The following is a 27,494-nucleotide window of genomic DNA, read 5'->3' as shown; positions in this document are numbered from 1 at the left end:
TCCTATTACTGATAGGTGGCGCACATGTTGCGGGGAAGTCCAGAGACCTTTAATCAAGATGGCAGACAACAGTGTTAGTGTGTGCATTGGACAGTGTGTGGTGATGAAGTTTCTTGTGAACGAAGGCGTAAAACCCCTGGATAGCTACAAAAGACTTCAAGCACAGTACGATGATGAGACCCTCAGCTGCAGTAGGACATCTGAATGCAGTAAATGTTTCAAAGATGGATGTACTTCCGTCAGTGACGATCCCAGCCGTGGTGGTTTCCAACCCACAGCAGTCATTCCTGTGAGCATTCAGCATGTGGAACGCCTGATCCTGGATAATTGACCCATGACCTGTCATGAAATTGCACAAGAGACAAATCTTGATGAATCTTTCTGATGACGAAGTGAAGCAGGTTGTCCTAGGATGGTTCAGGTTTACTGACAAATCTTTCTATGCCGAAGCTTTTCAGGCATTAGTTAAATGTAGCAGGGGAGTATGTTGAAAAATAAATGCAGTTTCCACTCCTTGAAATTTGTTCTTTTTTTTTTTTTCTTTTTTTATATAAACTCAGAATTCCCGGTTTGCCCCTCGTAATTTAACCCTATAGACTTGCAATGTTAGAAGGATAAATGGAGAACAACCGTTGTGTACAGCTGAAAAGTAGGAAGATGGGCCTGTGTATGTAAGGAGTAAATATAGATGCCACTATGTACATATACTGTATAGTTAAATACTGTATAAAAAACTATACATAGAAACATGAACAAACATCAATAACATTTACATCAAGCTGATTTATTTTACGAGACTTTATATTGTGATGTTGCTAGTTTATGTCCATTTCAGTACTCAAAACTGAGAGAAATACTGAAGCTTCTGTTATTGTCCCATAGTGTTAGATGCCGGGCTTCCATACTAATGCAGTTGCTTAAATGTTTTCTAAAGCACTAAGGCTGTCCATACACGTTTCGAATCTATGCCGTTTCAGCAGGAACCAGCTGAGATTTGAACCATTTATGGGCAGGCTAAATGTACTAAGTTGATTGATCAATCAGATTGGGTACAACCAACCTACCGGATTCTCTTGCGATTATCTCTAGAGGCTGCTAAAGCTGCTAACGATAATCACTGTCTTCTCCCAGTGGATGTGCCTTCCCCTGCCAGTAGAAGACAATGGCCCTGCAGGAGGGATTTCCGCATCAACACTGTGTTGATAGGGGAATCAAGCAAAGGTTGCAGGAAGGAAATTTGCTCCTTGTATGGTCGGCCTAACAGCGGATATGTAAGTAATTGGTGAAGCCAGATCTTATAATCTGCTACTGTAACTGGGTTAGTGATTCGGAAAGCATTGAGGCCTTTGTATCAACATCACAGCCATACAACTGGGTTTTTCAGATGGTCAGAACTGGTAAGCTTTGTATTTTCCTAAAGTGATATTAAACCCTCCGTTTTTAAGCACTTGAAGCAGTGGATTTAATCATTTACTGAGTATACAGCTTCTCTACCTTTTAATCCTTACCTGTGTCCCTAATGAAGCTGGTGCCATGACCGCTGTCCCAGGTTTCCTGTGTAAGGGTGGTTCCTTTTCCCTGCAGCATCCTATGGAGCCACCCATGCTGAGATTGGAATTGCGTCACCCTACACTATGTGCATCAATAGAATAATAGCCCTGTAGGCTAAGATTACAAGGCACTCCCTTGGTTCTTCTTCACCCCCCCCCCCCTCCCTGATTGAAGAACAGAAAAAAACAGACGGGCTGTCCACTGTTAACTGTTTCCTGTGTAGAACAGAAGTTCAGGGAAGCAGCAACTGGAGAGCAGGAGCCAGCAACTTTGAACGTTTGAAACTGCAAAGGCAGGGACAAGAATTTTAATAAATAGTATAATGAAAAATGTTTAGTTACTTGTGCTCAATTTGTTAAGCTAAAAATGTTGAGACTTTAAAGTGTTACCAGGAGTTTACTATATCTGTTCTCCCACTGTACACAGAACATGCAAATGCAATTATTTTAGTAAATATAAACTGCTGAACACCTTTTCTCATCAGCAGTATATAGCAGTCTTGTGACTTCTATCAGTGTCCGGCTAAGCACTAGTTAAAGCTTGTAGGAGGGATTTTAATTCTGCTCTGACTGTCCTATGAGGCTGCATGACCCCCTGATCCTCTGTCTGGATAGTGGTGATTGGCCCTGTGCTGATCACAGGTACCCTCCCAAAAAAAAAAAAAAATTCTAGCAATACACACCAAACTAACCATGTGCAGAATGCCCCCAAGGCTCTGTACTATCAGCAGATGTATTGGGGACTGTGGAAGAAGAGGAGGATCAGAGAAGAGAGGATCAAAAAGCCTTTTTTACACAATGCAGCAGATTAACCCCTTGGGTGCCACAGTGAGTATACCAAACATGCTTCACACTGCATTTACACACTGATTTTTATTGTTGTGGGTTTAGTAACAATTTAATACTACTTTAAGCACAGGTTCCCCTTGAAAGGATGTGACATTTATAGAACATGTGTAGAAGAGTGGCCGGATTATAAATGCACTCTCTAGTTTAAATAACTAAAGTCACAATGTGAAAAATTGCTGGGAGTTATATTTTTTGGCAAAGGGTCAAACTTTCTTTTGCAAAAAAAAAAAAAAGAAAGAACTGACTCATGCTTAAAGCAATTTTTCTCTTTTCACGTACTGTGCAGAGTATATTCTGGCTCATCGTCAACCAAGAATAGACCTAAGTGCTGGAGATGATGTAACTTCTGTGCACATGCACTGAAGTTACATCACCAGTGGCTGTCCATTGGCCAAAGATGAGCATCAGCAATGGAGATAGCATCAGCATCAGGCAGAGCAACCACTGAATGCCGGATCTGTTACTCCAGGAGGATGGTAGGTGTGCCATATTGTGCAAATACGCTGCACGTACTTGGTGAAAGCTCGCCCCCACACAGTAGAATTCATTCTGCTTTATGTCCCTTGTATGCAAGCGTTGTGTCTTTCCAATAAGAATAAAAAATCAGCTGTGGACTAACTCCATGAAGCTGATATAACTTACAGTCTGCCCGCTCTAGCATGCAAATTTTTCTTGCTACTGCCGAGTTTCCTCTAAGATAAGATTCATGTAAAGACAAAATGGTATATACAAGTTTATTTATAATTTTTAGATTATTTTGCTTCCTCTATAATATAGAAAGCTGGAACTTACTTTGCTTATGATGTGCATCACATCAATACAGAAATGACAACACTAAGTTGGTTATAACAAGCTTTAGAGAATACTATATACATTTAGGTTAAACAGTATACTTTTGGATAGACCTTCCTAGATAATGATATAATTAAAAGGGAAATCTATTTAAAACTAATGTTTACATTTGTCATAAATGGTACAGCATTAAATCGCCAAGAAGTTATTTTTCTCTTGGATTCAGTGTTGGGACCCTTGTGGTTTTACCGAACAGGTCTGCATACCATCCAGAAAAGAGTGCATACATGGAAGGAGCGCCAGCCTAAACGATAAAAGAGAAATTTATTTTATTGGTAATGTGCTTAAAGACAACCAACGCGTTTTGGGGGTCAAAGGAACTTCCCCTTTATCAGTGCTACAACAAAACATAATATAATGTAAATAATATGGTGACTGATAAAACCATGAGCCTAACAATCATAAAATATAATGGATAACATACATACGTGTACACATACGTTCAACCAAAAATTACCCACATCTACACATACATGTATACATGCAAAGAAATGAAGATAAAGCGATATCTTCATTTTTTTGCATGTATAGATGTACTGTGCCTTGAAAAAGTTTTCGTACTCCTTGAAATTTTCCATATTTTGTCATATTACAACCAAAAACGTAAATGTATTTTATTGGGATTTTATGTGATAGACCAACACAAAGTGGCACATAATTGTGTAGTAGAAAGAAAATGTTCCAAATTTTTTACAAATTAATATCTGAAAAGTGTGGCTTGCATTTGTATTCAGCCCTCCTGAGTCAATACTGTAGAACCACCTTTCACTGCAATTACAGCTGCAAGTCTTTGGGTAGGTCTCTACCAGCTTTGCACATCTAGAGAGTGACCTTTTTGCCCATTTTTCTTAATAGCTAAAACACTGTCAGATTGGATGGAGAGCGTCTGTGGACAGCAATTTTTAAGTCTTAAAAAGATAAGTGAGTCAGCGCTGCCTTGTAAAATTAAATTTGCTGTGTGATAAATGAATACCTGTGATAAAGTGCAATATTGCAAACCTAATTATCTACAATATAGAGGTGTGTTCCTCAGTATGAGTGCCACATCCCAGGTAAATTTGAACCAATTGTGTGATCCCCTAGGGGTGGGACTTTATAGGCGAACTCAAAATTATATATAAAAAAATCTTTTTCTATTGTTCATAAATTTTATTGGTATATGCAAAAAGAGAACATACAAAAATAATACAATAGATAACAGTAAAATTTGGCAAAACTAATGGATAAAATATGCAAATGCACTCAACCATCTACTCCAGATTTTATCCAACGTTTCGAGGTAATAAACCTCTTCCTCAGGGATTGTGCTGGAGGTTGTTAATTCTGTAGATATTGAGAGAAGCATATATGTCACATAAGACAGCAAAAAAATAAAACTTTTTAGACATGTTCTAATCATGCGAATGAAGCCATAAAACAGTTTTCTGGGACGCACAACTTTCCTGCTCCATCTTCTCCTGCATTATATTGATCTATATCCATATAGACCTCATTTGCAAAAACTACCTCTCTCTGTGGGTGTTCTACAAATTCCTTGTTTTTACCTAGCGGCAAAACGACCGTATATGTTCATATGCTAACCAATCATGTAAGTCTATTTTTATTTACAACTGTTTTATGGCTTCATTCGCATGATTAGAACATGTCTAAAAAGTTGTATTTTTTTGCTGTCTTATGTGACATATATGCTTCTCTCAATATCTACAGAATTAACAACCTCCAGCACAATCCCTGAGGAAGAGGTTTATTACCTCGAAACGTTGGATAAAATCTGGAGTAGATGGTTGAGTGCATTTGCATATTTTATCCATTCGTTTTGCCAAATTTTACTGTTATCTATTGTATTATTTTTGTATGTTCTCTTTTTGCATATACCAATAAAATTTATGAACAATAGAAAAAGATTTTTTTATATATAATTTTGAGTTCGCCTAGGGGATCACACAATTGGTCCTAATTATCTACAATAGGTTTTATATGTGAACAAGATAAATAAATAAATTCTTTCTTTTAAATCAATATGTTAGTTATACTAAATTCATATATAAATCAATAAATATACCCAACAATGTGCAATACAACGTGCAATACAATTGTGCAATAAAATGTGCAATGAAAAAGTTCTTCAGTCCTTCCTGATGTGGTGAAAAGTGCTTCAGTGCAATATTCATACACAAAGTGCTGGTGCTCCCCTTAGGTGACCCCACTCACCAGAAAGGTTTAGATATAATGCCTTATATCTGGATGGAGTAATAACCGGATGTTCACACTCTTATCCTGTATCTTTAAAGGGTTGATGGCAGCATCACTCGTTAAATGTTATCTTATAGAAAGGAACAAGAGAAGCCCGCCATGGTGAAGTACATCATAGAAGTTTATTAGGATTAAAAGAAACACACTTACAATTAGGCAGGTAAAATAATATGATCTGGTCTGGTCTGATGGACGCTGCTCTCGCAGCGTGCGTTCCCCCGAAGTAATGGGGGTGACGTCACACGCTCCTTGCCACGCTAGACTCTGCGTTTCGCCCTCCTATTGGGCATTCTCAATAGCTCTACATCAGGAAGGACTGAAGAACTTTTTTATTGCACAATTGTATTGCACATGTTGTATTGCACATTGTTTGGTATATTTATTGATTTTATATATGAATTTTGTATAACTAACATATTGATTTAAAATAAAGAATTTATTTATTTATCTTGTTCACATATAAAACCTATTGTAGATAATTAGGTTTGCACTATTGCACTTTATCACAGGTATTAATTTATCACACAGCAAATTTAATTTTACAAGGCTGACTCACTTATCGTTTTAATTCTAAAGGCACCACACCTTATCAGTCTGCAGCAGCCTTTTGTCAATTTATTCAAATAATTGAATTTAATTTAATTTATTCTCACGATTGGTTTAGAGGCAATCCATAAGCGCTCGGACTCCTTCTTACTTCATTTTTAAGTCTTGCCACAGATTCTCAATTGGATTTAAGTCTTGACTTTGACTGGGCCATTTTGATACATGAATATGCTTTGAGCTAAACCATTCCATTGTAGCTCTGGCTGTATGTTTAGGGTCGTTGTCCTGCTGGAAGGTGAACCTCCGCCCCAGTCTCAAGTCTTTTGCAGACTTGAACAGGTTTTCTTCTAAGATTGCCCTGTATTTGGCTCCATCCATCTTCTCTTCAACTCTGACCAGCTTCCCTGTCCCTGAATAAAAGCATCCCCACAACATGATGCTGCCACCCACATGTTTCATGGTGTGTTCAGGGTGATGTGCAGTGTTAGTAATCTGCCACCCCTAGCGTTTCTTTTAGGCCAAAATATTTGTTTTTGGTCTCATCTGACCAGAGCACCTTCTTGCACATGTTTGCTGTGTCCCCCACATGGCTTCTCGCAAACTTCAAACGGGACTTCAGTTGGCTTACTTTCTTCTTGTCACTCTTCCATAAAGGCCAGATATGTGGAGTGCACGACTAATAGTTGTCCTGTGGACAGATTCTCTCACCTGAGCTTTGAATCTCTGCAGCTCCTCCAGAGTTACAATTGGCCTCTTGGCTGCTTCTCTGATTAATGCTCTCCTTGCTCAGCCTGTCAGTTTAGGTGGACGGCCATGTCTTCGTAGGTTTGCCTTTGTGCTATACTCATCCATCCATTTTCGGATTATGAATTGAACAGTGCTCTGTCAAATGTTCAAAGCCTGGGATATTTTTTTATAACCTAACACTCCTTTAAACTTCTCCAACTTTATCCCTGACCTGTCTGGTGTGTTCCTTGGTCTTCATGATGCTGTTTGTTCACTAAGGTTCTCTAACAAACCTCTGAGGGCTTCACAGAACAGCTGTATTTTTACTGATATTAAATTACTCACAGTTGACTTCTGAAGGCAATTGGTTCCACTAGATTTTAGTTAGGGGTATCAGAGTAAAGGGGGTTGAATACAAATGCATGCCACACTTTTTAGATATTTATTTGTAAAAACCTAAAAAAACATTTATCATTTTCCTTCCACTTCACAATTCTGTGCCACTTTGTTGTTGGTCTCTCACATAAAATCCTAATAAATATACATTTACATTTTTGGTTGTAACATGACAAAATGTGGAAAATATCAAGGGGTATGAATCCTTTTTCCAAGGCACTGTATGTGTAGATGTGAGTATTTTTGGATATTTGTATGTGTACACATATGTATATGTGTGTTATCCATGATGTTTTATCATTGTTAGGCTCGTGATTTTATCAGTCATAATTATATTTACATTATATTATGTTTTGTTGTATCCCTAAAGAACAGGGAGTTCCTTCGACCCCAGTAACGCGTCGGCTGCCTTTTAGCCCATTACCAATAAATAATATTGTATTTTTCTCTTTTGGTCTGGCGCTCCCTCCATGTATGCATGCTTTTTTTCTGGTAACCTGCTGTGGTACCCGCTGGAGGGTAGCCATGTCTGTTGTGAGCAGCCTTACCTGAGTCAATAGGCTATTTAACCACTTTACCGCTGAGTACCGTAGTACTACTGCGGCAAAGTGGCTCGCTATCGTCTGACGACGTAGTACTACGTCGTCAGACACTCCCCTTGTGGGCGGCGCGCGCGCGCCGCCGGAGGCTCGCTCCCGCTGTTTTCAGTCACAGCGGGAGTTGGGCCAGGGGAGGAGCAGCGGCGATCGCCTCTGCTCTTCCCCGATCGTCGGGGATCTAGTGTGGAGATCCGCCTGCTTGTGTAAACACAAGCGGCGGATCTCCCAAGTGACAGGCAGGGTCAGATTGCAGTGTTCAGCATAGCTCAACCCTGGATCTGTCCTTGTGTCACACAGTCACCTCCCCCCCACACGTCAGTAAGCACCAGGCATACATTAACCCCTCCCTCTCCAATAAAATTAACCCCTTCCCTGCCAGTGTCATTTTTACAGTAACAGTGCATATATATAGCACTGATTACTGCAGTAATGTCACTGGTACCCCCAAAAGTGTCAAAAATGTCAGTCAAGGGTCCGATCTGTCCGCCGCAATGTCGCAGTCCCGCAAAAAAAATGGCAGATCGCCGCCATTACGCGTTAAAAAAAAAACACCAAAAATGACAGAAATCTTTCCCTTTGTTAGTAAACGCAATAACTTTTGCGCAAACCAATCAAAATACGCTTATTGTGAATTTTTTTTTACCAAACATAGGTAGCAGAAAACAAATTGGCCAAAAATGTAAAAAAAATTAGATTTTTACATTTTTTGGGGGGGAATTTCATATAAAAAAATGTGAAAAATATTGTTGTTTTTTCAAAATTTACGCTCTTTTTTTGTTTATAGCGCGAAAAATTGAAATCGCACAGGTGATCAAATACCACCAAAAGAAAGCTCTGTTTGTGGGAAAAAAAGGACGTAAATTTCGTTTGGGTATGGCGTTGCACGACCGCGCAATTGTCAGTTAAAGTCGCACAGCGCCGAATCGCCAAAAGTGGCCCAGACGTAAGACAGCAAAATCCTCTAGTGGTAAAGTGGTTAAAGGTGTTTTTCCCGCTCACTACTTTGTATAAACTCATATCAATATCCCAGCACCTCGTGGATGTCTTTTTTTTCATCGGTGCATACCTACCATGGTCATTATGAGGGATCTCGCTCTTCCTGTTGGACCTTATTCATTTGGGAAACAGGAGATGTGGGAACACCAATGGCCATTGACTTCTGTCGAACAGGAATGTTGAAATCTTGAAAATAAGCTGCAGCCATTGATCACTGTATTCTGACAGAGGAGGAGTCCCACTGTCAGAATTGAATGACACAGGGGGGATGATTCCTCCATCCTCCTTTCTTAGGTGGATAGGAGAATCAATTTTTTCTACTAGCTGATCGAAAAAACTATCCATCTATGGCCAGCCTTAATCTTTGTGTACACCAGAGCATTCCTTAAACTCTCTTTTCTCCAGTAGGCTGGTTTTGGTGCTAGTAGCCCAACGCAGTTCATCTTGGTATGGGTGTTTCAGTGCAAAAACAAGTGTCAATTAAGGTGTTAGGTGTTTTCAGCTGACCATGACGTCTTACAGTTACCTCTGATGCCCACCCCAACTATTAGCCTAACACAAATCTTAAAATGTTACTAAACCCAGGACCCTGCATTCACTATATCTGGTCTCCCACAGCACACAGAACATGGAAATGTAATTATATTAGTAAATATAAACTGCTTAATACCTTTTTAATCAGCAGTATATAGCAGTCTTGTTACTTCTATGAGTGTCTGGATAAAGCTCGTAGGAGGAGTTTTAATTCTCCCATGAATGTCCTATGAGAATACAGGACCCTTGACCCTCTGTCTGGACAGTGTTGTTTGACCCTGTGCTCTACCCCACTCACTAAAATTGTGTGCTTTTTAATGTGAAAAACCCCACAGACCCGTGCTGAGATCTTAGCACCAAAAACAAATTATTCACTCTCTTGTACTTCAATATATCCCTCTCTGTCTTTCTGTCCATTTCTTTCTATGTCTTTAATTTCTTTGGAAAAATATGTATCACATTTGTACATTTGACAAAAAATATAAATTGTTTATTGATTCTTTTTCTGCTTTCTATTGTCAGTGGACCTGGTAAAGGTGAAAAATGAATCCATGGAATCATCTGAAGCACCCCTAGAACACCCTGAAGGCATTGACCTAACCTATGGATATGACTCAGAATGTGCACCCTATAAAAGTATTCAGCTGGAAAGACACAGCTCCTCTTATGACCTCAACAGACCTAGTCTAGGAAAACTGTATTGTGACATCTGTGGTCTGGCCTGCAACAGCCTCAATGTTTTACTGGTGCACAAAAGAAGCCACACAGGTAGGGATCCTTCCATGATCACCTGGCATAGATTTCATTTGTTCTCTACCCCCAAATAAATGTGTGTCTCTTCAAACTGCCTAGTTACAGATGCTTTAAAAAAAATTCTAAGACTTTAAAAATTATGTATTTTAAAGAGGAGCTCCTAATATTATATCTGAAAAGGAAATGGGAGTTAACTCTAATGTATTTATTACACTTACCTCAATGCTGTTGTCCTTTGCAAGATACATCTCTCCCAATAACAAAACCCGAGGTCAACTTTACCATCAGCTTAGTGATTCTGCTCCTTGCTATTTTCTGACTGTATTTAGTCTTATGCCCCATACACACGTGCAGATTATCTGCAGACTTTTGTCTGCAGACTTACCAAAACCATATAATATGAGGTCAAACCTAAACACTTTCAATTTGTATGCAATCCGGCAGGCCCTTGCACTACATAGAAAAGGTAAGTCTGCAGACAAAAGTCTGCAGATAATCTGCACGTGTGTATGGGGCATTAGTCTGTGAGGCCACAATTTGCAGCAACTAATTCCATTCAGAAAAATTGCAAGGACTGAAAGTAGATGTAGTATTGAGCTAATGGTTCCAGAGCGATTCATTCCCAGTTTTTGGAAAGTTGTATTTATGAAAGGGCAGCAGCAACACATTACACTTACCAACACACTTACCATAAAAAAAGTTTGTTGGGCGCTTCTTACCAGGCAAGAAAGAAAGGAGTCCACCACTGTAGGAGGGGCGCGGGGGATGCTCCAGATTCTTATTTCGGGACTGTCCCAAATGGCTGGATACAAGGCAGCACTGACAGGAAAACTCCGAAGAATCCGCTGGCAGAAGTGAAGAAAAAGGACAGGCGCCAATGTAGTTAGCCAGAAAGGTTTATTGCACAATATACATAATAACTTACACATAGGTAAGCTCCAGTCCGTATGGCAGCGTCTCCAGCGCACGATCCGGCCGTCCACCGGCCCGGAGGTGACGTCACAGGAAGCTGGTCAAAGAACTTGGTTACACCGGAAGCCGCAAGTGGAACGCAGGCTCCCGGAAATGACGCAACGCGTTTCGGAGCATGCGCACTCGGCTCCTTCCTCAAGCGTAAGTGACTGCCACCTGGTGCCAGGTTTAAATACAGCAGTCTACAATCAATTAACATGGAAATCAATACAAGGGGCGGCGCAATACTCTGCAGGACCAGCTACACCGCCAGCACTTCTGGAGAGTACGCACAATACTTTATGAATAATACAATGGATTTCGTACTGGGGCTTATTCATGTACAACAGCTTTAGACAAACAATATACACTAAAAATATTAAAACTATTGAAAAGTCCTCAACGATAGATATATTGAAACATGACTTACATGCCACAAAACTAGGAGGGAAAATAAAATAATAATATATACACATATATCTCTCTGTACCCAGGTACAGAGGAAAAACGGCTTACCTTATAATAAGGAAAACCGTAGGCTCCGAGGATCATGTACTCCCAAAAGGAATTCATTTTCCATGATCCATAATACATTATAAAAATATATAAGCACCTAAATGTGCCGGATAGCTAAAAGACAAAAGACAAAGTTCTAAGAACTATAAAATTACTATAAAAATACTTTAAAATACATGCACACATGTATGCATGTGTGTACACACGCACACATATATACATGTATGTACCCATATGGTACCTACAAAAGGGAATGACTAGGAAGGGAAAAGGTGATAAGGAATGAGAAGGGAGGGAAGGGAAGAAAGGGGAGGGGGGGAAAAAAAGGGGGAAAAAGAAGAAGGGAGGGAAGGAGAGTTCTTCCCTTCTTCTTTTTCCCCCTTTTTTTCCCCCCCTCCCCTTTCTTCCCTTCCCTCCCTTCTCATTCCTTATCACCTTTTCCCTTCCTAGTCATTCCCTTTTGTAGGTACCATATGGGTACATACATGTATATATGTGTGCGTGTGTACACACATGCATACATGTGTGCATGTATTTTAAAGTATTTTTATAGTAATTTTATAGTTCTTAGAACTTTGTCTTTTGTCTTTTAGCTATCTGGCACATTTAGGTGCTTATATATTTTTATAATGTATTATGGATCATGGAAAATGAATTCCTTTTGGGAGTACATGATCCTCGGAGCCTACGGTTTTCCTTATTATAAGGTAAGCCGTTTTTCCTCTGTACCTGGGTACAGAGAGATATATGTGTATATATTATTATTTTATTTTCCCTCCTAGTTTTGTGGCATGTAAGTCATGTTTCAATATATCTATCGTTGAGGACTTTTCAATAGTTTTAATATTTTTAGTGTATATTGTTTGTCTAAAGCTGTTGTACATGAATAAGCCCCAGTACGAAATCCATTGTATTATTCATAAAGTATTGTGCGTACTCTCCAGAAGTGCTGGCGGTGTAGCTGGTCCTGCAGAGTATTGCGCCGCCCCTTGTATTGATTTCCATGTTAATTGATTGTAGACTGCTGTATTTAAACCTGGCACCAGGTGGCAGTCACTTACGCTTGAGGAAGGAGCCGAGTGCGCATGCTCCGAAACGCGTTGCGTCATTTCCGGGAGCCTGCGTTCCACTTGCGGCTTCCGGTGTAACCAAGTTCTTTGACCAGCTTCCTGTGACGTCACCTCCGGGCCGGTGGACGGCCGGATCGTGCGCTGGAGACGCTGCCATACGGACTGGAGCTTACCTATGTGTAAGTTATTATGTATATTGTGCAATAAACCTTTCTGGCTAACTACATTGGCGCCTGTCCTTTTTCTTCAACACACTTACCATACACTATTCTTTTAACATATATTGTAATTCTTGGGGCTCTCCTTTAAGTAGAATTTCAGGCAAACAGCTAAATACAAAGTTGAAATACATATATATGTTTTTTTTTTTTTTTTTTCTCATCCATTGAGGCACACAGGAAGACTTTTATGTTCTAGTTATACTGTCACCTACAAGAGGATTGGACACTGGCCAAAAAAAAAAAAAAAAAAAATGCCAGCCAAGGATACTAACATGCCTCATTTTTTTTTATGCAAGTGTCTTAGAAAAATGGACATCTTTCTAAAGCTCTGCTTTGTAAAAGGCTCATTTTATTTTTAACCTCTTTTTAAACTTTCTGCACTGTTGCTAGAGCTGGTCTCTCGGATTGCAGCTATCCATCATGACCATCTCCATCTTAGCTTTAGAGTGCTTTGCCTGTATCCCACTGGACTGGAGGTTGTGGGGCTAGTCTGAAAGTGACCTTAGGGGACAGGGTTCAGTGAAGGGTGCTTTAGGGACTCTGCTATGGTAAAAGTTAGCCACAGATCTCTTTCCAAGTCCAGAGGCGTTGGCAATGCCTCAACCCTTGCCCTGTCTCTGAAGACTTACTTTGTGAGTGGGCTAGTCAGGTCAAGCACTGAGAGCTACCTTTTAAGTACATAATTCACAGAGTACCTTTCGATTTCTCCAGTTACCACCATGGAAGGGGTTAGCTTCCCTGAGCACTGACATTACCGCTGGGTGGAATGTTGTTCTCACTCGCTTTTCTGCCACACAGCATCTTCTTGCTGCTGCTTCTGCTTTGTAAAGGACCACAAGGAAGTTTGATCTCCATCCCATTCCTGCTGCCTGCCTACTGTCATCTTTGGTCATCCAACCCTCACCTGCTGCCAGTTGTCTGAGTTTCATGAGTACCTGAGGCAGTGCTTCACACCATGAGCCTTACCTTGCCTTACTGCCATGCCGTTACAACATTACTGATTCTAGACACATCAGGTTTCCTAAGCTCACACTATATATTAACTACTCCATTCTGGCTTGCAGCATGTGTACTGATAAGGGCCAATCTCCACAACCTGGAATCATGTTGGCCTCTGCTCCAAGTGTCTATCCTGTAGTCAAAGTGTATTCCTTAGTGTGTGGGTCTAGCTGGCTCCTCTGCCTTCTCAAATGAGGTTTTTTACTACATTTGTCCAATACATTTTGGACAAAATCACCCAGTTATTTGCTGACTCTGACCGCAGAGACCACAAGCACTCTCTCCAGCTTTCCCTTGCACATTCTGTATCTGATCTACCCATTGCCTCGTGACCTCTTGAGTAATCAGCTGTTGTCTCTCCAGTCTTTATTGGATTAGCTTGCCTCCAAGGAGTCAGTTTTCTGCCACTACTCTTAAATTATAGGAGACTATTTTGATTCTTATTATGTGGAGGATCAGCCTGATGCTCTTACCAGTGGCTGTTCCCAGTCTTGGGTCTTATAGAGTGTCCTAAGACTGCAGTGAATTTCTCATTGCACCTGCTATTCCTAGTTTCCCTCTACATAGATTGAAAATACTCTGACAAGCTCTTTGCTGCCCCAAGCGCTTATTAGCCTTGCACCCCTTTGAAGAGGATGTTGTTAAAAATTGGTTTGCCCCAACTGTAGAATCAGTGCTATCATGCCTTAACAAACCAACATCCATACTAGTAGAGGATGCTCCTGTCTTTAGGGGCCCAACTTATAAACAGTTGAAAGCCCTCTCTGGAGCTTTGCTCTCGCTGGAATACTTTTGATCCCAATTTAGCTGTGACTTTACTTTGGAAATTCCCCTGAAAGAGATCTTGTCACAGTTGCGGTTGATCCTTTGGTCATAGAACATTTGTAACAAATGGTTGTTGCTTTAAGCTTCAGTTTTGATGGCCCCATATGGGTTTCCCGTCTCATCTGCTGTGTTTGTCTCCTGTCTGCACACATGCGGAGGACACTGATTAAAATTATAGACTGTGGAACCCTCATCTAAGGAGCAACTGATCTGCATGGCCTTCAAGGACTCTTTTTTTTTTTTTTAATATATTAACATTATTCAATTTTTCATCAGCATATAAAAGGCATAAATCAGGTCATCATTTTTGAGCATATATGACTATTACAAATAACTTTTTATAATTGCAAACCCCCCCCCCCCCCAAAAAAAAAAAAAAAAAGGAACAAATAGATAAATATCCAGTTCCCTCCTAATGTGTCCTCTGCTACCTACACACTCTACCAAGCTCCTTCTCTCTCAGGCATCATAATTCCTGACCCTGATCATCCATGCCCCGGTGGTTCTGCTCCCCAACTGTCTCCATTATCAAACTGAAACACCCAGCAACTTTACATTATCCTCTGTTTTTTTTAAACTTCAGCAAATCCCCTCATATTTCCAGGTATTTTCAGGACAATAAATCTCTGCTGTATACATTGTTTCCTCCATAGATCTTGCCCAATCCACCCTTACAACCTAATCCCTCATATTTGGAACTTGTAGCGACCGCCAAAGTGCCTGTATCAGGCTTTTAGCTGCATTCAGGAGGTGAGACACTAAAGTGTTCTTATATATCCTCGCCTTTTTCTCTGTGTTGAGAAACTGACAACTCCAAGGTTCCAACTGTATACAGTCTCCTGTAATCTGGTGAATTAGCCTAACAATTCCTTCCCAAAAAACTTGAATCTTTGTGCACTCCCACCACAGATATGCAAAGGTCCCAAAAGCTCCGCTTCCCCTCCAACAAGCTGAGGATCTCTCTGGACTGAACCTCTGGGCCCTCTGCAGGGTGAGGTACCATCTAGCAAAAAGCTTGTAACACATCTCTGTTGTCCTTAAATTAACCAATGAGTAACAAGCTAATTTTAACACTTTCTTCGTCTTGGAGGAGTCCTAGTTCCTGCTCCTTCACCTTCACATTTAACATTGGTATAAAGTTAGCCCTTATTTTACATAAAATTTGATAGCTTCCCATATCTTCCAAATACCTCCAATACTACCGGGAGTGTTAGCCTGGGGTTAGAGATAAAGAATGGTACATAGTCCGCATATGCGGCCACCTTGTACTCCTTACTCTCCACTCTCACCCCTCTGATATCCGTATTCTTACGAATTGCTCCCAATCAGGGTTTCTAGAGCTAGGACAAACATTGGAGAAAGGGGGCACCCTTGCCTAGTCCTGTTGTGTAGCTCGAAGGGGTGGTACAAACTGCCGTTCACTCTTATTCTTCCCGTTGGATGGTAATAAAAGGCAGAGATCAATCTTATCATCCTTTCTCCAATTCCTAGGCATCTCAGAGTCTCAAACATGAAATCCCAATTGACTCTGTCAAAGGCCTTTTCGGCATCTATAGACAGTAATACAACTGATATGCCCTTCTTTTTTACTTCATCAAAAGGAGTGATTTGAGGCAGTTGTCCCTCCCCTTCCGACCACACACGAAGCCTACCTAATCATTATATATGAATTTCGGCAGTAAGGGTTTTAGTCTTTCTGCTATTATTTTTGCAAAGATTTCTATATCTGTATTTAAGAGGGAGCTTGTTCTATAACTTCTTAGTGCCATGGGATCTTTCCCTTCCTTTAATATAAGAGTTATAGAAGCAAGGAAGGACTCCTCTCTTAAATTCTCTCCTTCCCCCAGTGGGTTGAAATACTCCTATAGTTTGGGAACTAAAATTTTTTGGAACCTTTTATTATACAGAATCGTGTATCCATCAGGGCCTGGACTCTTCCCCAGGGCATGTTCTTTATCGCCCACCCCACCTCCTCCCTTGTGATCGGGGCTTCTGGGTTCTCTAGTTCCTCTCTAGGTAGTCTTGGGAGATCAAGTTCCTGTAAATATTCTCTCACAGCCAGATCGTCCTTACCCCCATCCCTACCTTTCTCTTTCTGTCTAACATTGTAGAGCTGATTAATACGAGTGGAACACCTGAGCAACATCTGGGGACGTATGCACAATTTCTCCACTCTCGTTTTTTAATTTTGGGGATATGAGATCCTTCTTCTTTCTTCCTCACTACTTTTGCTTATCATTTCCCAGGTTTATTTCCCGATTGATATTTTTCTTTCATAACTATATGAAATGCACTTTTTATCTGATGGCTATTAATGCCATCAACTCCCCTCTCTTCTTGATCAACTCTCTCTTCTCTGGGATGATTTTGGGTCTAGTCCTTTGTTCCAATATATGTATCTTCCTAAGTAGCTGATTCCTCCTCTCCTTCCTTTCCTTTTTTCTTTATGTCCCAATGCCTATTAATATCCCCCTTATATAAGCCTTATGCGATTCCCACAAGATGGTTTGTGAAATCTCTGGTGTATCATTGATAATGAAGTAACTCTCCTTCTCCTTCTCCTTCTCTACTTTCTCGACTATCCTGGGATCCTGAATGAGTGAGTCATTCAGTTTCCAGGTCATACCCCTAGCCACTACTGAAAGTAGATCTAACTGTATTACCGGGGCGTGATCAGAGAGTGTAATGGGATTAATTATCACATCCCCAACAAATACTAGAAGTTGATGCTCTATTAAAATATAATCCTTGAATAAGACCCATGTACTGAAGAATAACAAGTGTAATCTCTAAGTTCTGGGTGTCTCCCTCTCCAGGCATCCACTAGTTGACACTCCCCCATTAATCTCCTGGTTTCATTCTGCCTTTGTAGCGGGAGATGGGAAATCCCAGTCGACGAGTCTAGACATGGGTCCAGCCCCATATTTAAAACTCCCGCTACAATAAGCCTCCCCTCCTTGATTGATGTCATCAATCTTTTCCTCAAAAATGTATTTGGGTCCTTATTTGGGGAGTAAATATTTGCAAAGGTATACTCCGTAATATAGTCCGTAATAATATTCCCTTGAGAAATAAAAACCTCCCCTCTGGGCCTACTAGCTGCTCCTTCAGTCTGAATACAGTGCTCCTATCGAATCCAATTGCCACTCCTCTTCGAATGGCTCGAGATTGAGTCACCGTAGAACCACGTAGGAAAGAATCAGGAAGACAATTTAATCCCTGATGTATGTGTGATATGTGTTTCTTGTAGGAAGACTACTCCAGCCTCATAATAGTGCAATTCTTTAGTTATCTTATGTGTTTTGCTAGGTGTATTCAGGCCTCTGACATTATAAAATGCCAAATTTACCAGAGCCATGGGCAGCCAAAGGAGCAGCTAGTACCTCTTTTGCTCGAGAAAAGATCATCTGGAGAGGAACAGAGAAGAAAAAAAAAACCCCACCCCATTAACCTCACAGGTGTTATCCCCTTGGAGGGTTGGACAATTGTCCAGATCTTGTTCAATGTATGAATCTAGTGGCACATTACCATGTATAACCTCCTGTCCATATCTTCCCAGGGGGCAGCCACCCTGATGCTCTGATCCACCTCCACCCACTGGACCAGTATCCACGCCACCCCTCTCCCCCCGCTAGTACCGCAAGAGGGAACGAGGGGGGAGGGGGAGAAGGAGAAGGAACACAAGAAACAACCTAACTATAGACTTAACCCCACATGGCTTCATGCTCCCTCCTCCCACTCCCCCCCACATCTAGCTACTCACCCCCTTCTTCTCCCCCCCCCCCCCCCACCAAAGACCACCGCTCCTCCCTCAACATCACTGGTGAGCCCGCAGGGGTGGAGGTAGTAGATTCAATTTACTACAAAATTAACTCAAGTCTTCTGGAAATCTCAAGACCGCTGTACAGCCATCTATTAAGACAGGCCAGGAAACCCCACCGGTATGAGATATCAGAGGCCCTCATTTGATCTGTCAGGAGTTTAACGAGTGTCCTTCTTGCCAGAGTCTCTGCTGACAAATCAGCATATAGCTGTAAGTTCGCTCCTTCAAAAGTAATTCCGGAGGAGTTCCGGGCCTTCTCCATGACTATCGATTTTTCTTCTGCATAATTGAACCTCACAATCACATCGCTTGGGCTACCTCCAGCCTGACTTCGATATCCTCCTACCCTGTGCGCTCTGTCGATTTTTTAAAGTTTTAGGGGTTAAAGAGGCACCACACTACAGTTATCAGATCTTCCTTCCCCTGTTTCTCTGGTAAGCCCTTTATTCATATGGTTTTCCTTATGCTACGATTCTCCTGATTTTCTAGCTTATACAATAGGGTCCGGTTAGCTTTCTGCAGAGATTTCGTCTGTTTACACAAATCTTCCAGTAATCGATCATGGTTATCGAGTCTCCCCTTTATTTCCTCCACAAGACCTAAGACCTGTCCGATGTCTGCCCTTGACTGCCACTATATCCAGTTTCAGGGATGTTTCCAATTTAGACAGCAGCCCCGCTGGGGTTCCTCCAAGACTGCATCCCCCTCTGCTATTAGTGCTGGACTTTCCCCTCTGGGGCCTCCACTCTGTACTTTAGGCCCCCCCTGAGGGTTCCCAACCAGAGCTTTCCTGGTCTGGTTGCTCCTAGGGCACTAGTCTTCCATGTTGGAAGATGCAGTCCCTGTCCGCCCTGGAGATCCTTGTCTGGGGCTATCAAATCCTTCCTCCACCAAACTAGACTCTGCTGACATGTATCGCTGGATACCTCCTGAGCTAGAGGTGGGTTGGTTAACTTTGCTAGCTTTTGATTTACCTCTCATCTTTAATCTCGGATGGTTTTAAATTGCAAGATTGAAGGGCAAAGCAAAAAGAGGTACTGTACCTATAGAAGTTATCTCTAGGAAGAATAGCAGCCTTTAGCTAATTTACTGCTCAAAGCAATATAAGCGCATTCTCCAGAGGCCTATGGAGTTCAGACCAGTTTTATCAGGGAGCACATAGCTGAGGCTATAGGAGGGGAGCCCCCAAAAAATTCCACATTATCAACTGAAGGATTATCACTTCTGCTCTAAAGAGGTGAGTGGAGCGCCAGCGGGTCAGTGTCAATGCAGTGGTGAAGGAGTCAGGAAGCCTGTCACAGCGGCGGTAGGAGAGGGAGACCGGAGATCTGGAGAATGGCCATGCAGAGCCCCTGATGTGGCATCCAGGCAGCCGAGCGATAACCCTCTTTAGCAGGCTACTGCGACGACGGCAGGGGATCAGGCGGCAGACCTTCTATTCCAGCATGGGCGCGAACGTCATTGCGTCAGCACTCCTCCCCTTGTTGTACTGCCTTGAACGACTCTTGACACTATTATAAAAGATTCTAATGGTGGCAAGAGCATCCATCTTTCTCAGTGGAAGCCTAAGAAACAAACTACAATGTCTTCCCCGTTTGTTAGTTAAGAAATATCCCTTTACTTTGTCTACTCTCACACCTTCCACATCCAGACCCACCACGCTTGGCTCCCAGTCCACTTGTCCACCAAATCTTTAGACATACCTTCATCAGCATGAAATGGGGGGACATTTGTTATTCTTTGGGGACACTTGGACTGATTGCATCTGTCATAGATAGATGCGTGAGGTGGTCTTCAGGGGCCATAAGCATGTGTTTCGCTCTCTGTCCCCTCCTCAATTTCTTAACTTTAACCTTCCCGTGTCACTGCACAAAAATTATGCATGGTATACACCTGGTCTGTCATCACCTCCCTTCATCACAGAGACTTTCTAGCTTCTGTGGACCCTTATCCACTCCACGTGCCCATTTTTACAGAGCATCATTGTTTCTTAAGATTTGTTGTGGGTTTCCTACATTGCCAGGTCTTAGCCCTGCCCTTTGGTCTCTCACCTGCACCTGGGGTGTTCACCAAGGTGTTGGACCCAGTAAAAGACCTGCTGCCCTCTCCTATTACCCCCATTATACAATACTTAGACAGCACCCTCTTGAGGGAACAATCACCACAGGCTCTGTCAGACAACTAGACTTTACCGTCCAGACATTACAGCAGTTTTGGATGTATCCTCCAAAAGTCGTCACTGGAAATTACTTTTCCTTTGGAGTATCTGGGTCTATGTTTTAGATCTGGACACTCCACAGGCCAGAATGTTCTCTCCCCCCCCCCCCCCCACAGGAAAAACTGCAGACTCTCCAATCTCATATTCTAGCTTTCCAGTCCAGGAGTTGTCAAATCTGGATTCATTCGAATATTGGGCATTTCAATCTGGATCCAGTCAGACAATGCCAGGGCGGAGGCGAATCCGGATTCAGTCAGACAATGTCAGGGCAGAGACATGCTTCAACCATCAGGAATGAAACAGAAGTCTCCCCACAGCAAGAGTTCCAGTATTCTTCTCCATTTAGATGTGTCTCCAGATACAGGGATTCTCTAGCGAAAGTAGTGGAGGTTTTCATGGCTCTGTGGAATCGGCATACCCTGATCTTTTTCTTTTTTTAATTGTATCCTTCCATGATGCGAACGGTTACTAATCTCCTATTGGAAGCAAGCTTGCAGAATCTGGGAGTTGGGCTCCAGAGCCACACAGTCTGTTTGATTGGGATACAGGTATTGAACACTTCTCTTGGATTTTATACAACCCAGTCTATGCCTTTCCTCTTCTAAGACTTCTTCCTTGTCTGCTTTGCAGGATCAAGATGAAGGACATAGCAGTCCATATTGATCCAGACTGGCCCAGACAGATGTACTCTGCTAAGACTCCTGCTGAATGCTCTGTGTGCTCTACCAGATCATCCAGGTCTTCTGTCTCAAGGACCAATTTATCATTCTGCTTCACATTCGCTGGCTTTAACAACATAGCTGTTGAAGCCCAGGTTCTGAAAGACAGGGTGAATTGGTGATTCATACAACTTTAATATGCTAGGAAGTCTACTTCCCACATTGTCCATCATTAGACATGGAAGAAATATTTCACTTGATGTGAGTCTGTTTTCACCCAAGGAATCTCTATGAGATGAACCTTCCTTCCTACAGCTACGTCTAAACCAGTGTTTGGCTTTCAAGAATATCAAAACTCATGTTTCTGCCCTTTCAATCTTGTTTTTCAGACTTTTGCTCTTTTTCTTTGTAGCCATCAACTCTGCAAGGCGTACATGTCTTAACTGGTGGCCTAATCCTGTAAGAATCCTTTTCTAGTTTTGCATATGGTCAAGGTGTTGTTGAAGCCTAGAACGTGCTTCCTACCTAATGTAGTGTCTGCCTTTAACTTCAATCAGAACTTTGTTCTTCCTTTAATCTGTCAAGTTCCAGTTCATCAAAGGGAAATTTTACATTATTGTTTGGATGTGGTTTGGACTCTCAACCACTGTTTTTTTCAGACTGATTCCCTTTTTGTCATTCCATATGGTCCCTGTAAGTGTACACCTGCTTCTCCTTCCACTATCACTAGGTGGCTCGGGATTACCATTAATCCAGCTTTTGTTCTCAAGGTTTGGGTCCCACCCTTTCCTGTCAAAGCATACCCTACTAGATTTGGGAGTGCTTCTTGGGCTTTTCAGGATCAAGCAACATTTTCCTAGATTTGCAAGCTGCCACCTGGTCTTCTGTTCACACTCTCACTTAGTAATACCATATGTGTATTGAGGCGTCACCAGATGTAAGGTCCTGCAGGCAGTCTGTTGTTCTTGGGGCTAGCAATATTTGCTGTGTTGATTACCCCTCAGCTGGGCTTCTTTTGGATGTGTTGGATGTGACAGACTCCCTGTGTCCCTCAATGAACTAGAAAATAGGCATTTTGTACTCATAAAATCCTTTTATTGAAGTTTGTTAAGGGACACATGTTCCACCTCTAGAAAACTGAGGCATACTGTATAAGGATGGGTTCTCCTGGGCTGGCGTAAAGTACAGTGTCAACTACTCCTATAGGTGGCAGTATAACTTGAAGATTAAAGACTTCATGTTTCCCTTATTAGATTCCAAGAAAAGGGAATCTGCTGATACTGCTGATTCTTTGTCCATGGATCAGGCAATTCACACAGGGTTATAAAACAGAAATTAGTAGGATTTAAAGTAGTTACACTTTAAGTTTCAAGGCTTAATGTATTTAGTAGTAGTACAGATATTTCAGTTATAGCAAGTGGACAGAGTCACCCACTGTGTTCTGTTTGAGAATTTAGTGGCAAGTTCACCTTAATGGAATTAATTTCTATGTCTCATCTATGGAGTCTCACTCTTGCAGAAGCAGAAGCCCCAAGCATACTAATGTAGTCACAGTAATGGTAAATTATACTGTAATGTACGCAAACCTGGGAATTTATATGCAGAGCTATTGCCACTGTATTACCTAGATGACCTAACAAAACATTGGTTTAACTCACTTGCATCGACCCTATACTTCTATAGAACATTTGGTTGGATCAGTCTTTTAATAGCTTGCTTAAAGTCAGCATATAGAATTCTTGAACATTTTCTGGAAGTCTTAAATATAGTCTCTGGTGTAAGATAACAGGAGTAAGTATTGATCAGAGTAACCTCTCTGTATGCTACTGTAACACAAAAAGGTGATATTTTTCGTGTTTTTCTAGCTTTACATTTTGCCCTAAGGCGAAATGTAAGCATTGCTGAGAAAAACAAATGTCCTCTAGGCTATATACTGTGAAAGGATTTTAACACAGTGAATAAATACCTTTGTTCAGATCCTTAACATCAGATAGAGCATTCTGATGCACTTGCTCAAATGTTTAAAATGAATGCTCTCTGTGTTATAATAAGAAGCACTGCACCCCTAGAGCCCCGTTAGAAGTATGTCACCAAAGTCCAAGTGCAGAAGGACATTGTTGTGAATGCCCTATTTAATATAATTTATTATAATAATCCATCATAACTACAGCCACCGCGGTCTAATAATAAAGTTGTAATTGGCCACTGAGGCGTTCTCCTTGAACAGGGGTTGGTCCGCAGATGTGGCTAGGTATCCCAGAGATGGAACTTTGACCCAAAGTTTAGGAAATCAAGCCCTTAGTACAAAAATTGAACTACGATCAGAGGGATGCAAAGAAAACATATGTCTTGTAAAGTATCTATATATGCTATAATAATGAAAGTGGAATTTCAGTTTATAAGAGTCGTTCTCTATTAGAGAAACACTGAGGTTTCCATTGCTAACGAAAAAGTTGTGTAATTACTGTATGTCATCGTTATACCAAATTTTCCGTTAAATTATATATTTATATTCAACATAGATTAGGCATGTTATTTACCACTTATACATTCCTTAAGTATTGAGGTGTCATCTGATGTAAGGTCCTGCATGTCCTGTTTTCTTGGGCCTGGCAACATTTGCTGTGTTGCTCACCCCTCAGCTAGACTTCTTTTGGATGTGACAGACTTCCTGGATCCTCAACGAGTTAGAAAGAAAATAGACATTTCGTACTCATAAAAGGAGTTTAAGGGACACATGTTCCACCTCTAGAAAACCGAGGCATGCTGGTATAAGAATGGGTTCTCCTGGGCTGGCCTACAGTACAGTGTAAAATTTTCCTGTAGGTAGCAGTATAACTTGAAGAGTAAAGACCTCCTGTGTCCCTCAATGGATTCCAAGAGAAGGAAATCTGCTGATACTGATGATTCTTTGTCCAGGGAACAGGCTGTTCACACAGGGTTATGAAGGTTATGAAACAGAAATTAGAATTTAAAGCAGGTACACTTTAAGTCCCAGAGATATAATATTGAAAGTGGAATTTTTTTTTAAAGTTTAGTTTCTAACTGTAGTTCTCAGAGAAACTCTGAGGCTTCCATTGCTAACCTTCTCTCAAAACAGTTGTATGATTATGTCATCAACCTAATTTTGACAAACTTTCCATTAAATAATATATACATTCAATATAGATTAGGCGTGTTGTTTAACTATACCTATATGTGCTGGCCGCAGAACTCCCAACTCATTTTGAGGGAATGACCATCTTTCAGAACGAAATCCCTCTGTCCCTTTTTCCCCATCATCTGTCCATTTTTTATGGTCTGATGTACAGACCTATGTAGGAAAATGAAATATTTAATTCCGAAAAGTGTTATATTACATTAAACATTTCATCCACCCTCTAAATAATTTTATTGATATGTAAAAACAAAAAAAATAACACTCTATAGGAAAAGTAGCTGTGGATTTTTTTTTTTTTAACTATCAATTCCTGATAATTTGCACAATGGAGGGTGTGGCAGGGGTGTGTCTTTTGTCTTCATTTGTACTTTGTGCTCACATGACACTCTGAAGTATTCCCTTTGCTCCACCCTCTGCAGCTTCGTAAACGGTAATGTAGGGAGGTAAAGGGAGGGACGGAGATACTGGGCCAGCAGAGTGTAATTAGCCTCTCCCAGAAGAGGAGAGGGCTATGATGTGTGCAGGATGGAAGCTAAGCTAGGAAATTGACTCTTCCTGGAGCAGTCAAATTTTCTAGCATGTTAAAAGGCACATTGAAATGGAATAGAAAATAATTTAGGGAACAAAGAACACTGCAAGTAAGCATTTAAAAGTTACCAGTGTTTTCAGAAAAGGGCCAGCAATGGCAACCTCCATAATTCTCTCATCAAGCGTACTTGAAAAAGAAACCCAGAAACAACCTTGATCTCATGAGCTTACTCTCAAAGAGCTAAAATACTGATATATACAGCAAATCTTCTAATAAATATGTACACATATAAAATAAATTTGAAAGGTACTCTCATGTCTGGATATAAAAATATCTTTTTTTTTTTAAGTATAAGTAATAAACTAGACAGTGTAGCAAAAACATCATTTGGGAAGGGAGTTTGAGATGTTTTTTTATTCGCAGCATCAAAATTGAAAGATTTTACAGTCATTGAACAGAACCAGATATCAAGCATGTGCAAGCTGAGGTATCACCAGGGTTTATATCCCCATAGGATTCTAGTTGTAAACTCTCTCTGATGAGTTTTGCTCCCTTTGCCATACTGTGACAGGTGAGGTTGGCAATATTTTTCCATGCTCTGAAAACCCTATGAAAATGCTGCACATCGTGTTCCCAGGATCCAGCACAACCCTCTCTGGTTCAGAATCTTTATTTTTGAATTTTCAATGCAGATATTGATCAACTTTGCTAGTAAAAAGGAAAGAAAGTAAACACATTAAAAAAATAATTATTTTAAAGGAAGTAAAGAGAAAGAAAATAGTAAAAGGAAAACTATTTTAGGCCATAATTGTTACAACACATTTTTTTTTTAATTGTTGTGGTGACAACCAGGTTGAGGCAGTGAGGTGACCATTTTAAAAGCATAGTCAATGATATGTTTATGACAGCACCAACCTCTGTAGTTCTGAGAGAGGGGTGTTGCAGAGCATAGAACTGTGTAAAGTATGGACCTGCTCTGGGGACCTGTTAGAAAAAGATGATAACTCTGACAATTATATTATATGACTTGAATTATGTTGAGTTATAGTGCTTTCTAAATAGCTGTAGTGGTTCACGGATTTTTTTTTGCATGCTGAATGGAGTTTGCTCTTATAGGCCCGTGCTTGCCTGTTTCAGGGGAACGTCCTTTCCAGTGCAATCAGTGTGGAGCATCATTTACCCAGAAAGGGAATTTACTCAGACACGGCAAGCTGCATACTGGAGAGAAACCATTCAAATGCCATTTGTGCAGCTACGCCTGCCAAAGGAGAGATGCCCTGTCCGGGCACCTCCGCACACACTCTGGTGAGCATATCTTCAACTTTCCTCACACTCACTACATTTAAAGGCCAACTCCTTCCAAAATGTTCTGCTTGATTGAATCACCTGCCAAATTCATGGTCTTTTTCAGTCCTCCTTTACCAGGATTTCCTTCAGTAGTTTGTGTCTTCACCCTTCACATAAGGCCATAAAAAAGGCAATATTCAGCTAAATAGTTGATACTAAAGTTAATTGCTTGTCCTTAATTATGGAGGATCCTTTAGGAGTGGACTGCACCATTATATGGTTTTTTGATTTACTGCCACAAATGGCAAAATTTGAAATTCTGGTTGAGATTTCCTTAATCTGGAGTACCCAAGAAGTGTGGGGTGGCAGCAGCTAAACTAAACTAAAATACAATTACGATGGAGTTGGCCATTAAGCCTGTTGTAAGAGATCAGTTAGTGGTCACTAATGCACTTAAAATACTTTTATTAGCATTAAGACAAGGTGCAGAAAACCAATACCATGCCTATAAAAGCATTTTTAATGAGGTATGTGCTCAGGGAACCATACAGACTGCCATTGCTGACCTTCTTCTGAAAATGCCAGTTGCCTGTCTCTGGCTTTGGTATTTGAAGTTACTGACTTGCAACAAGTATGCAACAGAGTGGGTTAGAGGTGTAAAACTCCTGATCTGCATACTTGCTCCTGGAAACTCCCAGTCTGCTTAACTTTCTCTTAGAGATTCCTGATCTGCTTCCTTACTCTTGATCAGTATTTCAGAAAGTAATACAGAAAATAGATCAAACAGGCAACTACAGTAGCTTTTTCGGAAGGAAAGATAAGCAATGGCAGCCTACATATTTCTCTAAGTATTAGTTTCCTCAGTTGCTGTCAGCTGACTGAACCTTTATATGCATATAGCCCTTGTGGTGTCATAAGAATTGATCAAAGTTGTGTATACAGGATATAAAAATGTTAAAAAAGATATAATTTATTCATTTAAAAAGCACAAACATATTTTGCAGTGCTTATAAGAAACCAGTTTACATCACTCTCTGCCATCAAATGAACATCCAATTCATTGTCCTGGCCACAGCCAAGTAGACACACAATGGAAATGCTGTTTATGGAATATGAGAGTAGTAACTTCATTAGAGTACTATGTATGAGTCAGGAAACTCTACTAAATAAGAAAGTATGCAA

At 40.9% G+C, this 27,494-nt stretch overlaps 1 protein-coding gene across 1 annotated transcript in view; it reads left to right on the top strand.

Moving 5' to 3' along the window:
• Positions 1–27,494, top strand: part of IKZF3 (IKAROS family zinc finger 3) — a 204,963-nt gene that overhangs the window by 136,162 nt on the left and 41,307 nt on the right. The window contains exons 4-5 of the mRNA XM_082273043.1: positions 9,824–10,069; positions 26,163–26,330. Coding sequence (XP_082129169.1) covers positions 9,824–10,069; positions 26,163–26,330 — 414 coding nt within the window. The remainder of the gene's footprint in view (positions 1–9,823; positions 10,070–26,162; positions 26,331–27,494) is intronic.

This window comes from Pelophylax lessonae, assembly GCF_965119305.1.
Source record: "Pelophylax lessonae genome assembly, chromosome: 11".
Taxonomy (NCBI): domain Eukaryota; kingdom Metazoa; phylum Chordata; class Amphibia; order Anura; family Ranidae; genus Pelophylax; species Pelophylax lessonae.
Note: the sequence above shows the minus strand (reverse complement) of the source record. Positions and strands in the feature narration are given on the sequence as shown.